General features: G+C 37.9%; 1 protein-coding gene across 1 annotated transcript in view; it reads right to left on the bottom strand.

Annotated features, from left to right (window-relative positions):
* Nucleotides 1-225: 225 nt before the first annotated feature.
* LOC127846292 (uncharacterized) overlaps nt 226-11,609 on the bottom strand; it is a 25,518-nt gene continuing 14,134 nt past the window's right edge. The window contains 9 exon segments of the mRNA XM_052377460.1: nt 226-352; nt 817-945; nt 1,312-1,394; nt 2,389-2,583; nt 2,788-2,975; nt 3,267-3,488; nt 4,839-4,966; nt 5,718-6,900; nt 9,233-9,449. Of these exon segments, the coding sequence (XP_052233420.1) occupies nt 226-352; nt 817-945; nt 1,312-1,394; nt 2,389-2,583; nt 2,788-2,975; nt 3,267-3,488; nt 4,839-4,966; nt 5,718-6,900; nt 9,233-9,449 (2,472 nt within the window).

The following is an 11,609-nucleotide window of genomic DNA, read 5'->3' as shown; positions in this document are numbered from 1 at the left end:
CCTATCACTTGTGACCTTGACACTTATCACTTGAGACCTTGAAACTTACCGTTTGCAACCTTGACACTTACCACTTGTAACATTGACCTTGCAACTTAAATATTGAGACCTTGACACAAATCATTTGTGACTTAAAAACTACCACTTGTAACCTTGAAACTTACAATTGCGATCTTGACACTTAACACTTGTGACCTTAAAACTTTTCACTTGTGTCTTTGACACTTACCACTTGTGCCCTTGACACACAGTATCGTCTGCATTGGCCTGGTAGTCAGCATTTCTCTTGTTCACCGAGTAGTTTGTCAGGTGCATGAACTTGTTTGCGAGATGTTTCATGGAACTGGAATACCTGGAAGGAAAAAATGTTCAACTTGATTAGCCATTTTCTGAGAAAACGGGGCTTAATGCATGTACCTCAAGTGACATCCAAGATTAGCCAACGCAGTGTGCACAGGCTTATCAGGGACTACACTTTCCTCCTAAACCTGATATTCCCTAAGAAGAGACTTCTTTTTAACAAAAAATCCATAAAAGTGGAAAGTGTTGTACCTAATTAGCCTGTGCAGACTGCACAACCTTATCTGGTAATTAGCCTGTGCAGACTGCACAACCTTATCTGGTAATTAGCCTGTGCAGACTGCACAACCTTATCTGGGACAACACTTTATGCACATACACTTAATGCTTAAGTTGGCTGTTCAGTTTGTTGTAACTATAGTTGGGGATTCAGTTTGTTGTAACTATAGTTGGGGATTCAGTTTCTGTCAGCTTTATGTACGAAACTTTATATTCTTTTTAATTATTCAAGCATACTTCATTGAGGCAAATCTTGCAAGTCCGTCTTCAAACACGTAGAGCCGTAGCGGATCGAACGAGCTGACATACACATAGACTCTCATGTCAAACTTGCTATCGTTGATAAGGTAGGGACGGGCAAGATACCTGAAATCATACAAAATAATTATAAATTGATAAATAATTTAAAAAAAAATCAATTTTTAAAAACATTAACCGTAACACTCCTTAGACTTCAATCTGCACACAATAGGAAAGCAATACTTGTCCTAGGAAAACTGGGCTTCATGCATTTTAGTAAAGTGTCATCCCAGATTAGCCTGTGCAATCTGCAATTTTCCCCTTAACTGGATTTTCGTTAAGAAGAGACTGACTTTATCACAAATTTTAATAAAAGTGAACACTGTTGTTCCTCATAAGCCTGCGCTTACTGCACCACAGTGGACAGGCTAATCTGAAATGACACTATACGCACATGCATTAAGCCCTGTTTTCTCATAACCAGACTCATACCTTTGAACTATGACAGGCCGTTTCTTTGGTACTTGGGTTAGTTTGCTGATAACCTTGATTCCGATACCTCGAGCAGAAGCTGGCTATGAAAAAGAACAAATTTTGTCACATTGTAAACTGTTCATGAAAAAATATATAATAACTCTTAATTTATAAAATCTTACATTTCATCACAATTTCAATGCTAAAACTCACATTTATGACAGTTTAAACAGGTACAAATAGAAAACAGCCACTGATTACAAGTAATTTTGCATTATATATATATTTTTTTGTCTTAATTTTGGAGCCTTCTCAGATTTCTAAGCCACCAAGCACTTTTGAACCTAACAATTTTTCATTTCGCAATCTACAAAGCCTAACGAACATGTTGGTATGTAAAACTCACTGTTTGTGATTGGAGAGTATAAACATGCGAACATTTGCAAAATATTCTGGGTGGCTGAATCTATAGAAAAGGTTGAACCTAAAGGGAATGAAGATGGTCAAGTCTATAAGAATGGATACACCTATAGGAAAGGGTGGAGGCCATATTTATGGGAATGGATGATCCTATTAGAATCATAGAAGCAGAGAATTAGGTGTATGTCTTACTGTTTTGACTATCCATTTCTTCTTTGTACTTCAGGGGTGGTATTCCAGAAACATCTTAAGTTATTTCTTAAATAATTTCACTTAAGTTAAAAATTACAATGTCTTGTATTTCTTTACTTAAAAAGAAAACTCATTTTTTTTGGCATTCCTAAAATAACATTGGCATAATGATGTTATTTAAATGTATATCTTGATGCAAATATATTGCAATATGAAACACTTAAGAAAATTTCCCAATTTAAGGATAAGAATAAAATTTGACTTAAGATGCTTCTGGAGTACGACCCCAGAACACAAATTACAGAAGTTTTATCAGAAGTATGTGACAATTTGCAAAACATTGGTAGTGGCCTAATCTATAGGAACATACTGGCTTGACTATCCATTTTTGCTTTGTACTTCAGAAGAAAAATTACTTAAGTTTTATCATAAGTATGCAATTTTTGCAAAATATTTTGAGTGGCCAAATCCATAGGAACGTACTGGTTTAACTATCAATTTCTGCTTTGTACTTCCGTCTTCAAAGGCTCGTTTCAGGAGCTTTGAGTCATATGGAAGGCAGTAGGTCTGCGGGAAAAACCCAAACTCCTTTTTCCCGAAGTGGACCTGCATCTTTGAGAGGTTACGCCACAGTCTATCTTTGCGGCCGATTTGGAATGACCCTGGGTAATGGTTCAGCTAAAAAAAAGAGGCAATACGGTAAAACGTTTAAAAGCACATACTAGATTAACAAGCAAATATGTTGAATTGATATTTCTCCCCACATAATTTTGTTTGTGACAGGTGGAGGGATGGACTACACAATTTTAGTCAAAGTGAAGCGATTTTTGACAATCCAAAGCCCCACGGCCCCATTCCGAGAATAGTAAAAAAAACACAAACCTTCTGCTACTCTCTTGAAGCCTTGAATCCCTGAGATTTCATGTGCTTTCCCCAGCAGCCCAGCCAGTCATGGTTGCGTTTCGTGATCCGAAATCCTGATCGCGCCAGGCAGTGTTTCACAACATTCGGAGTTACGGAGGTTATACGCCATTTAAGGTATTTTCTCACTTCCCATGGTAGTTGCTCAACTGAAATCAAGTCATCAAAATAAACGGTTCGCATGAAAAAGTTCAAATTCATATATTATTACTCAAGACCACAAAAATGTTTCAAGCAAACTTATATGAAAATGAGAATCTAAGCAAGACTGGTTTAAAATTTACCAGTACAGAGATTTTAGGCTTGCGCTAAATTCATTCAATAGGAATGCAAATAAGAAAACCAGTCTGCAAAAGTCATGGATATATTTAAGTTTTAGAGACCTACAGGTTAAGCCACATAACATATTCTACATAAATCATTTATTAATCTAGCAATACCTTTGTCGCCCTCAGCAACGAAAGTCACGACTGGCGGAATGTTTGGAAACAAACTCTTGGTCAGTGGAGGCTTGATGCTCCTATCGGGCGAGGCCGTCTGAGATCGACTGACGCTGATGACCTCACTTTCTACAGCACTCACGGGTCGTGACTTTAGGCGTTGTGTCGAGGTTGAGGGGCGTGACATGCTACTGCTGGTGAAGGAATACCCATCGGACTCGCCTGGAAATCAGGTGTTTGTTAACCCTTTAACACTAAGATACGTATTTTGATGTGTTTGTAGACCCTTAGAAAGTTAAATTTAATTAAAGACCTTTCTTACTATATTCAAGTTTTAAAGGCTTCATTTCTTACCCTTAGATACTGATGAGCAGTAAACAGCATAAAACCTGAACAAACTGCGAGTTACTTGCAGCATGTTTTGGTTTTATGCTGTTTGCACATAGAAATTTTCACTTTGCCTCTTAGTGGGAAAGTGTTACCCCAGCTATCATGCTCACATAGAAAGTGAAAATGGCTATATGCAACTAGCATAAATCCAGAACAGATTGCGAGTAGTGCGCTGTCTGTTCAGGTCCTATGCTGTTTGCTGCTCATCAGTATTTAAGGTTTGGCATCAAAACTGTAAAAACTTGAACCAGGTATTAAAGGTGTTAAATTTATTTTGATTTTTTATGGGATAACAATTGCGTAAAAGTGTGCATCTGAGTGGTAAAGAGTTAACACATGCTGCCATTAAGATTTGCTAATGTTTTGAGATATCTTTACCAAAGCTTCAACATTTTTTCCTGCAAAACAAAGTGAGAATTGATTCATATTGATCTTTAAAGTGAAACAAGAGCTGTTACCATAGGATGCCATATACCCCTATAAACGATTTGATAGAAGTTTTAGTATTTTTCTAAACCTAAATGCAAATTTCGAAACCAAAACGCGGACCCTAAGTTCAAAGTCAAGGTCGCAGTGGTCCAAATTTGTGTGCGTATCGAAAGGCCTTGTCCATATAAACATGCATACCAAATATGAAGGTTATATCTCAAGGGACATAGAATTTATGAGCACTTATCGAAACCTAAACGCAGATTTTGAAACCTAAACGCGGACCCCAAGTTCAAGGTCAAGGTCACAACCTAAAACCTAAACGCAAAGTGTGACGGAAAGACGGACGGACAGACAGACGGACAGTCCGATCACTATATGCCCCCTTTTCTTCGAAAGGGGCATTAAAAATACACTCAAAGCGGAGTCAGAATATTGACCAAAAAGAAAATATACTGAAGAAGTTTTATGATAAAAACTCAGCCTGCTTTCTAATCCAACATAAACAATTACAATTAGATTCAGCCTGCTGTCTTACAGAGCATTAATTAGGTACAATTAGATTTATTAAAAGAAGCTTGAGATTGCGAAACATGTATGCCCCTGACTTACAGACAATTAATCAATGTGTGCAATTGTTGAAATATTTTTAATATTGCACGTTCAAGTGACCTTCAACTTTGATCTCTTGATCCTAAAATAATACTACTAATCAGATTTATGTAAAAAGAGCTTGAATAATAATACTCATACCGTCGGATCCTCCAACGCAGTCATCATCTAGATTGTCCACGATGTCATCTTCACAATCTTCTGGGAAGTCCTCGTCCTCATTTTCATCCCCAAGTAGGCTGGCCTCCCCATCACCTGGCATCCTCTCCCTGTACAATATAGCCATTGATCGGAATAAGACATTAACCCTTTCCCACTTAGAAGCAAAGTGAAAATGGCTACGTGCAAAAAGCATTAAACCAGAAAAGCCTGCGAGTAACTCGCAGTCTGTTTAGGTTTTATGCTGTTTGCTGCTCATCAGTATCTAAGGTTTGGAAATGAAGCCTTAAAAACTTGAAACTGGTTAAACAGGTCTAAATGGTAGAGGGTTAAACTTGGAATGGTCATCATGGTGGTGATTGTTTAGCACATAACAGATTATTTTTGTTCTCAATGCATTTTTGTAATTTTCTATATATAGTCTTTGTATAAAAATCATTTTTCCAGGACCATCATGTCCATTAAGTATGTGAAACTGCCCATCAAGTCCAAAAATTACATAAAATAGACCACAAAGTAAATAAAGTAAAAAAAACTGACCATCCAGTCCATAAATTACGTAAAACGGACCACCAAGTCCATAAAGTAAATAAAAGCCACCATCAAGTCCATAAAGTATGTAAAACAACCATCAAGTCCATGAAGTCTATACAACTGACCATCAAGTGCATGAAGTATGCAAAACTGACCATCAAGTCCATACGAAAGGATGTTAAACTGACCATCACGTCTATAAAGTATGTAAAACAGACCATCAAGAGCATAAAGAATGTAAAATTGACCATCAAGTCCATTAATTACATAAAACTGACCATCAAGTTTTTAATGTAAGGACTCAGCAAGGACTCGGTCACTTCTTACCCTGACGGAATTTCGGACTCATCATCTGCTGCTTCATCCAATTCTGACCCAGACGTAAAATTTGTGGCCGACCTTTTTTCAGCTCCTCGAAGGGGTTTGGAAGGCGCACCAATGGCTGGTGGGCGTTGTTCGTGAATCATAATATCCGCTTTCGACTTCTTGCTATAGTACATTGTTCCCGATGAAGAACTGTCACTGGACAGTTTGGAACTATTTGAGCCGCTGCTCTGGCTTAAGGCAGCCTTGTTTGCCTTATTTGGCTTATTTATTACAGAGGGAGCCATATAAGTTACGCCTTTCGGCGGCTCTGCTTTCACGGTTATTATAGTCTCGCTAGTCTGTTGAGTTTTGGTTGTGGCTGAAATTACAGGTTTTGGATTCGCCACTTCGTGGTACGGTTTAGTGGGAGTGTAATTCAGGTTCCGAACTGGCATCTGCGAATCTGGCGTAACAGATTTCACGGCAGAACCCGGACGCGGCAGCGAAGAGACTGGTTTAGCGTACGCAACAGCCTTTGAACTATTTCCCGAGCCCACTTCTTGAGTTAAGGGAATGGAGCTCAAGCTTGAGTCCACATTCTTTGCAAGGGTGCTATTTTGAGTCTGTGAGGCTGCAGACACCTTTACAGGACTAGAAGAGGGGCTATTAACACTCTGATTTAACAACTGTGAACTACTCGAAGCAGGTATTACTTTTGACGCCGGTCCGAACTGATTCTTCAGTCCACTATTTTCTTTATTATTTGACTGACCATTCAGACTAAGGTCAGTTTCCCGTTCTAGCTTTGTCGGCGGAATTTCTTTTCTAGGACTCGCGGTGGCGGTAGATTTCGTCGCTCCAGTTTTCGATGCTGTCGTTTCCTCGCTAGTTTTTTTCATTGTTGTAGATTTCGCTACGGAGGTCTGTGCAGGAGTCACCTTTCGCAAGGCACTCTGGGGACGCATGAACGCGTTCATTGGATAACCAAATACTGGCGTTCCGTCTGGTCCGATATTAAACATGGCATTGGGACCCGATTGCATCTGAAATACACAGTTGGTCTTCTTGATCTTCTGCTGCTGTGATTGAAGGTCACTCGCAATGTCTTTGGCACTCAGCGGGCGGGCGTATGGGTTGCTGTGACCCTTCGTTGTGGCAGATTTTGGGGCAGCATTTCCACTTGAGGTGGACGAAATGTTAGTACCTGGAATAACATCAGATACTGGTTACATTTCAAAAGGTTTTAATAACAGTTTTAACCATTTTATTTAAGCTGGATTGCATGGAAAACCTATAGCGTACTGAAACGCTCTCCAGTCTGTTTCCTGCGTAGAACCAATACTTGATGTCTATGGGCGAGATCTTAAGAACGCTCCCACAGTATCAAACCCGTGACCTCTCGCTCACTAGGCCAACACCATATCCACTATGCAACCATACAAACATTTTTGTTATTTCTGGAAAGGCTTTAACCAATGCGAGGAATCACGTGGTCAGATTTGAGAAAAAAAGGCCGCTATGCCTCGATTCGATGAAGAAATCGTCAGGAAATCGCCAAATATTCCATGAGTTATCCACACACTCAGACCAACCAGCAGAAAACGGTTGATACTCGCTGAAACCGCTTCCGGCTGGTCCTATGATATGCGTTAACCGATTAAAAACAAGTAAGCAATAAGGTAGATGTACCTGTTTGAAGACTCAATTTCTCCATCGAATCGAGGCATCTGCGGCCATTTTTTCTAAAATCTGACCATGTGATTCCCCGCATTGTTAACAATCATTTTTACCATTTTTACCATTTTATCATTTATGAAAGAAATAAAATTTGACTTCAAGTTTTCTGGTTGTTTATGTGGTTCAAGAATAATTGTTATCAACAAAAACAATCAAATAAAAAAACAAAGCCAATCAAGTTATGAAGTAAAAGTAGACAGCTAAATTTAATTCAGTCAAGCTGCAAGATTGCGGGGGTGTGCATAACAATGAAAATGGGCGTACAAATTTGTCAAACAACAAAGCCACTAACATATCGACTGTATATATTATGACCACCAGCAGATTTGCGCAAATGCTTATGACTAGGCTTGCAAGCCCTATCATGCTTGGATTACAAGGACCTGTCTTACATCTGTTAAAAAAAGCCGCTGAAATAACAAGGTGGCATATTTTAATGTGAGAATAATAGCAGTGGCTAAATATGCCTTTATAATAGGAAAGCGCTGAAAATTTATTACACCAGTGGATGATTTAAGCAGGTGCTACAAAAAGATTTCCTCCATGGATTGAGAGGGTCTATCTATCTTGACCTCCAAGTGCTGTAATTGATATGGCCAGGGCCCTCAATCCATTTTAGGGGAAGCGGGTCACTACCTATAGCAGGGGGAATTTTCACGGCGTTTCCCTTTTTGGGGGATTTTTTACTTACTCTCTTATTATTACATTTGTACATGTTTGCACTATATTCATTGCTTATTTCATAATGAAGTATGTTTGAAAAGATTAAATTAAAATAGAATTGAGATATAATAATCATGAGGAGACATCTATCTATAATTTTTTTTTTTTTTTTTTTTTTTTTTTTAGGGGGAATTTTTCCCCCGAAAAGGGGAAAAAAGTATACTTTTCAGGGGGGAATGCGGCCGAATTTAGGCCGTGGATTTGACAGATTGAGGGCCCTGATGGCATACGCCTTGATACTTAGGGGTCATGGGTTCAATCCCAGTGTGGTTTTGGGGCAAATTTGGGGCCTTTATTCAGCCCCATTCCAAATGTCAAAAATTACATTTATCTTTCCCAAATGACTGCCATAAATTATCAATTGAAGGTTTTCAAACAATTATTTTTGTTGTAAATAAAAAGCAAACTTAACTTGACCCATCATAACTTCATTTAACCTATCATAATGTAACCTTAACCCTACAAAATGCTTACTTAACCCAACATCATGTTATTTTAACCTAACAGAATGTCAAATGAACACAACATAATGTTAACTTAACCAAACATAATTTAAGTTAACCCATCATGATTGACTAACCATACACATATCTCAGTTTCTCCTTACAAAAAGCAGTTTTGTCGTTCCATATAGGCTGTTCATAAAATACATATAGGATCTGGCACGAGTTGTCATATCGTACCATATTTTATTAAACGAGTTCAGAAATTTTGTTAGTAAGCGAGCCTTTGGCAAGCTTACTAATGCATTTCCTGGACGAGTTTTATCAAATATGGTATGATATGACGAGTGTCAGATCTTTTTTATCACATGCTTTTAATTGAGCAAATTAAATAAATATTTACACAAACATAATGATAAATACCGAATGTTATTTACATTTCGTGACGTCATTTTACACATTGCAGCAAAATAACAAAATGCGATTGGTCAATAAACAAAAACTAAGCCAATGAAAACGCTTAAAAATGTTGTATTACACATGTGTAATATAAAAAAATATGTAATCGTTGTATTACATGGGAAACAGGGTATAGCATGTGATAAAAAGGTGGTGAAATTTATCAATCAGTACCAGTGGCTGCTTTAAAAAGTTGCTGGGGACTAGGTGGCGGTTTCATGGTGGAACGGAACGGCGTTGGCATGGTGCTGTTGGCTGAGGCATTGCTCAGACTGCTGTAGGCGTTGCGGGCGGCCTCGGCATTGCTGCGCACGGAAACTAGGTCAGCATGGTTGAACAGCTGGACGGGCTTGATGGAGTTGTTGCTGTATTTTAGCATGGGCTTCTGGGTCTGAAAGAATACAAGAGAAATTTAGTTAAACAGGTGGGCCTTAAAAAATTCAAGAGCTCTAAGTAAACAACTGCCCATTTTTGCCCAATCTGGAAAAGTACCGGTACAAGTGGGAAACATTAGCATGAAAAACCCAAAAATTTGAAAAATTCACATTGTTAACTCTTCAGCAGGGGTGTGAATTGTCCCAAATTTTAAATCCAATCTGGACGGCTCAAATCATGATTTCCGGAAAATTAACATCCCTATTTCAGATTGGGCATTATCTTTCTTTTCAATCGCTTAATACTTAATTTAACAAATCCATCTTAATATTCTTTTTGATGTAATGTTCAGAATCAGTGCTCATTTTATTTTTTCCCTAGCAGATAATGCAATTTTGAAACGAATTTGACGCAACATTGCTTCCTTTCTGGAGCTTTTTGGATCTCAATACAGAATTCCGTATTTTTCCAGGTGCTTCAAGGGTGCTTAACAAAAAATGAAAAAAAATACTGCCACAGGTATGCTCACTCTAGGTTTAGAGAAATCTAATGACAGAAAAGAGTTTTGTAAAACTGGCCCCTTAACATCACACAGATATGCCTCTTTTTGTAAAACTGGCATGACTTCTTTTCCAGAGCCCCCGATACTTTATTTTTTAGTCATGGGGTATTTACTAATGAATTTTGAATTCCTGCACAAAATACAAACAGAAATATGTTTCAGACACATTTTGCATTACAACGCTGCATTTATTAGCACCGTATTCATAACACATGACATGTGTTAAATAACACCAACGCAGCAGCTGTCGCTGTCAGTGAGTTCAAGGGCACAAAGTTACTATTTTAACATTCATTATTTGGTACTGCTCATTATCAGAATGACCTGTGGCCGTATTCCAGTAGCTTCTTAAGTTTCCACTTAAGTTAAGAAATTTCTTAAATAAATTTCTTAAGTTAAATTTGAAATGTAAAAAACAAAACATGAGACGCTTATTAATTCTCTTTAAACAAGATGTGTTTGTGAAACACAATGTCCCCCTATATGACGTTTGACCTTGAAGGATGACCTTGACCTTGACCCTTCACCACTCAAAATGTGCAGCTCCATGAGAAACACATGCATTTCAAATATAAAATTGCTAGCTTCAATATTGCAGAAGTGACATTACATGAGCAATTTTTTACCCATATATTTGACCTTGAAGGATGACCTTGACCTTGACGTTTCACCTCTCAAAATGTGCAGCTCTATGAGATACACATGCATGCCAAGTTGCTATCTTCAATATTGCAAAAGTATTAATAAAATAAGCGATTTGGGCCACATATATTAGACCTCTGACCTTGAAGGATGACCTTGACCTTGACCTTTCACCACTCAAAATGTGCAGCTCCATGAGATACACATGCATGCCAAATATCAAGTTGCTATCTTCAATATTGCAAAAGTACTCATAAAATGAGCGATTTCGGCCACATATATTAGACCACTGACCTTGAAGGATGACCTTGACCTTTCACCACTCAAAATGTGCAGCTCCATGCGATACACATGCATGCCAAATATCAAGTTGCTATCTTGAATATTGAAATACTGCAAAAGTGTGTATTGAATTAGCGATTTTGACCCATATATTTGACCTTTGACCTTGAAGGATGACCTTGACCTTGAGCTTTTACCATTCAAAATGTGCAGCTCCATGAGATACATATGCATGCCAAATATCAAGTTGCTATCTTTAATATTGCAAAAGTTATTGCAAATGTTAAAGTTGGCGCAAACCAACCAACAGACCAACAGACCAACCAACCAACCAACAGACAGGGCAAAAACAATATGTCCCCCACTACTATTGTTGGGGACATAAAAATTGCTTTAAGAGTTAAAGGAAGTTAACTTAATTTTAAATATATGAGAAAAAATACACAGAGTAAAGAAATTTATTAAGTTTATGAAGCTACAAGAATTTAACTTAAGTGAAATCTTATGTTTAAAGAAAAAATGGCGGAGATAAGAAAAAATATTGCGCAATATTTCAACTTAAGTTATTTTTTAACCTAAGAAGCTACTGGAATACGGCCCAAGTACAATGTCATGTAACTCACAGCTGGCAATGCATTTTAAAAGTAATCAATCATTGGAGACTTGTTGAATGAAGATACATCAGTTGAT

This window comes from Dreissena polymorpha, chromosome 9 (assembly GCF_020536995.1).
Source record: "Dreissena polymorpha isolate Duluth1 chromosome 9, UMN_Dpol_1.0, whole genome shotgun sequence".
Taxonomy (NCBI): Eukaryota; Metazoa; Mollusca; class Bivalvia; order Myida; family Dreissenidae; genus Dreissena; species Dreissena polymorpha.
This window is presented reverse-complemented; position numbering and strand designations above follow the sequence as displayed.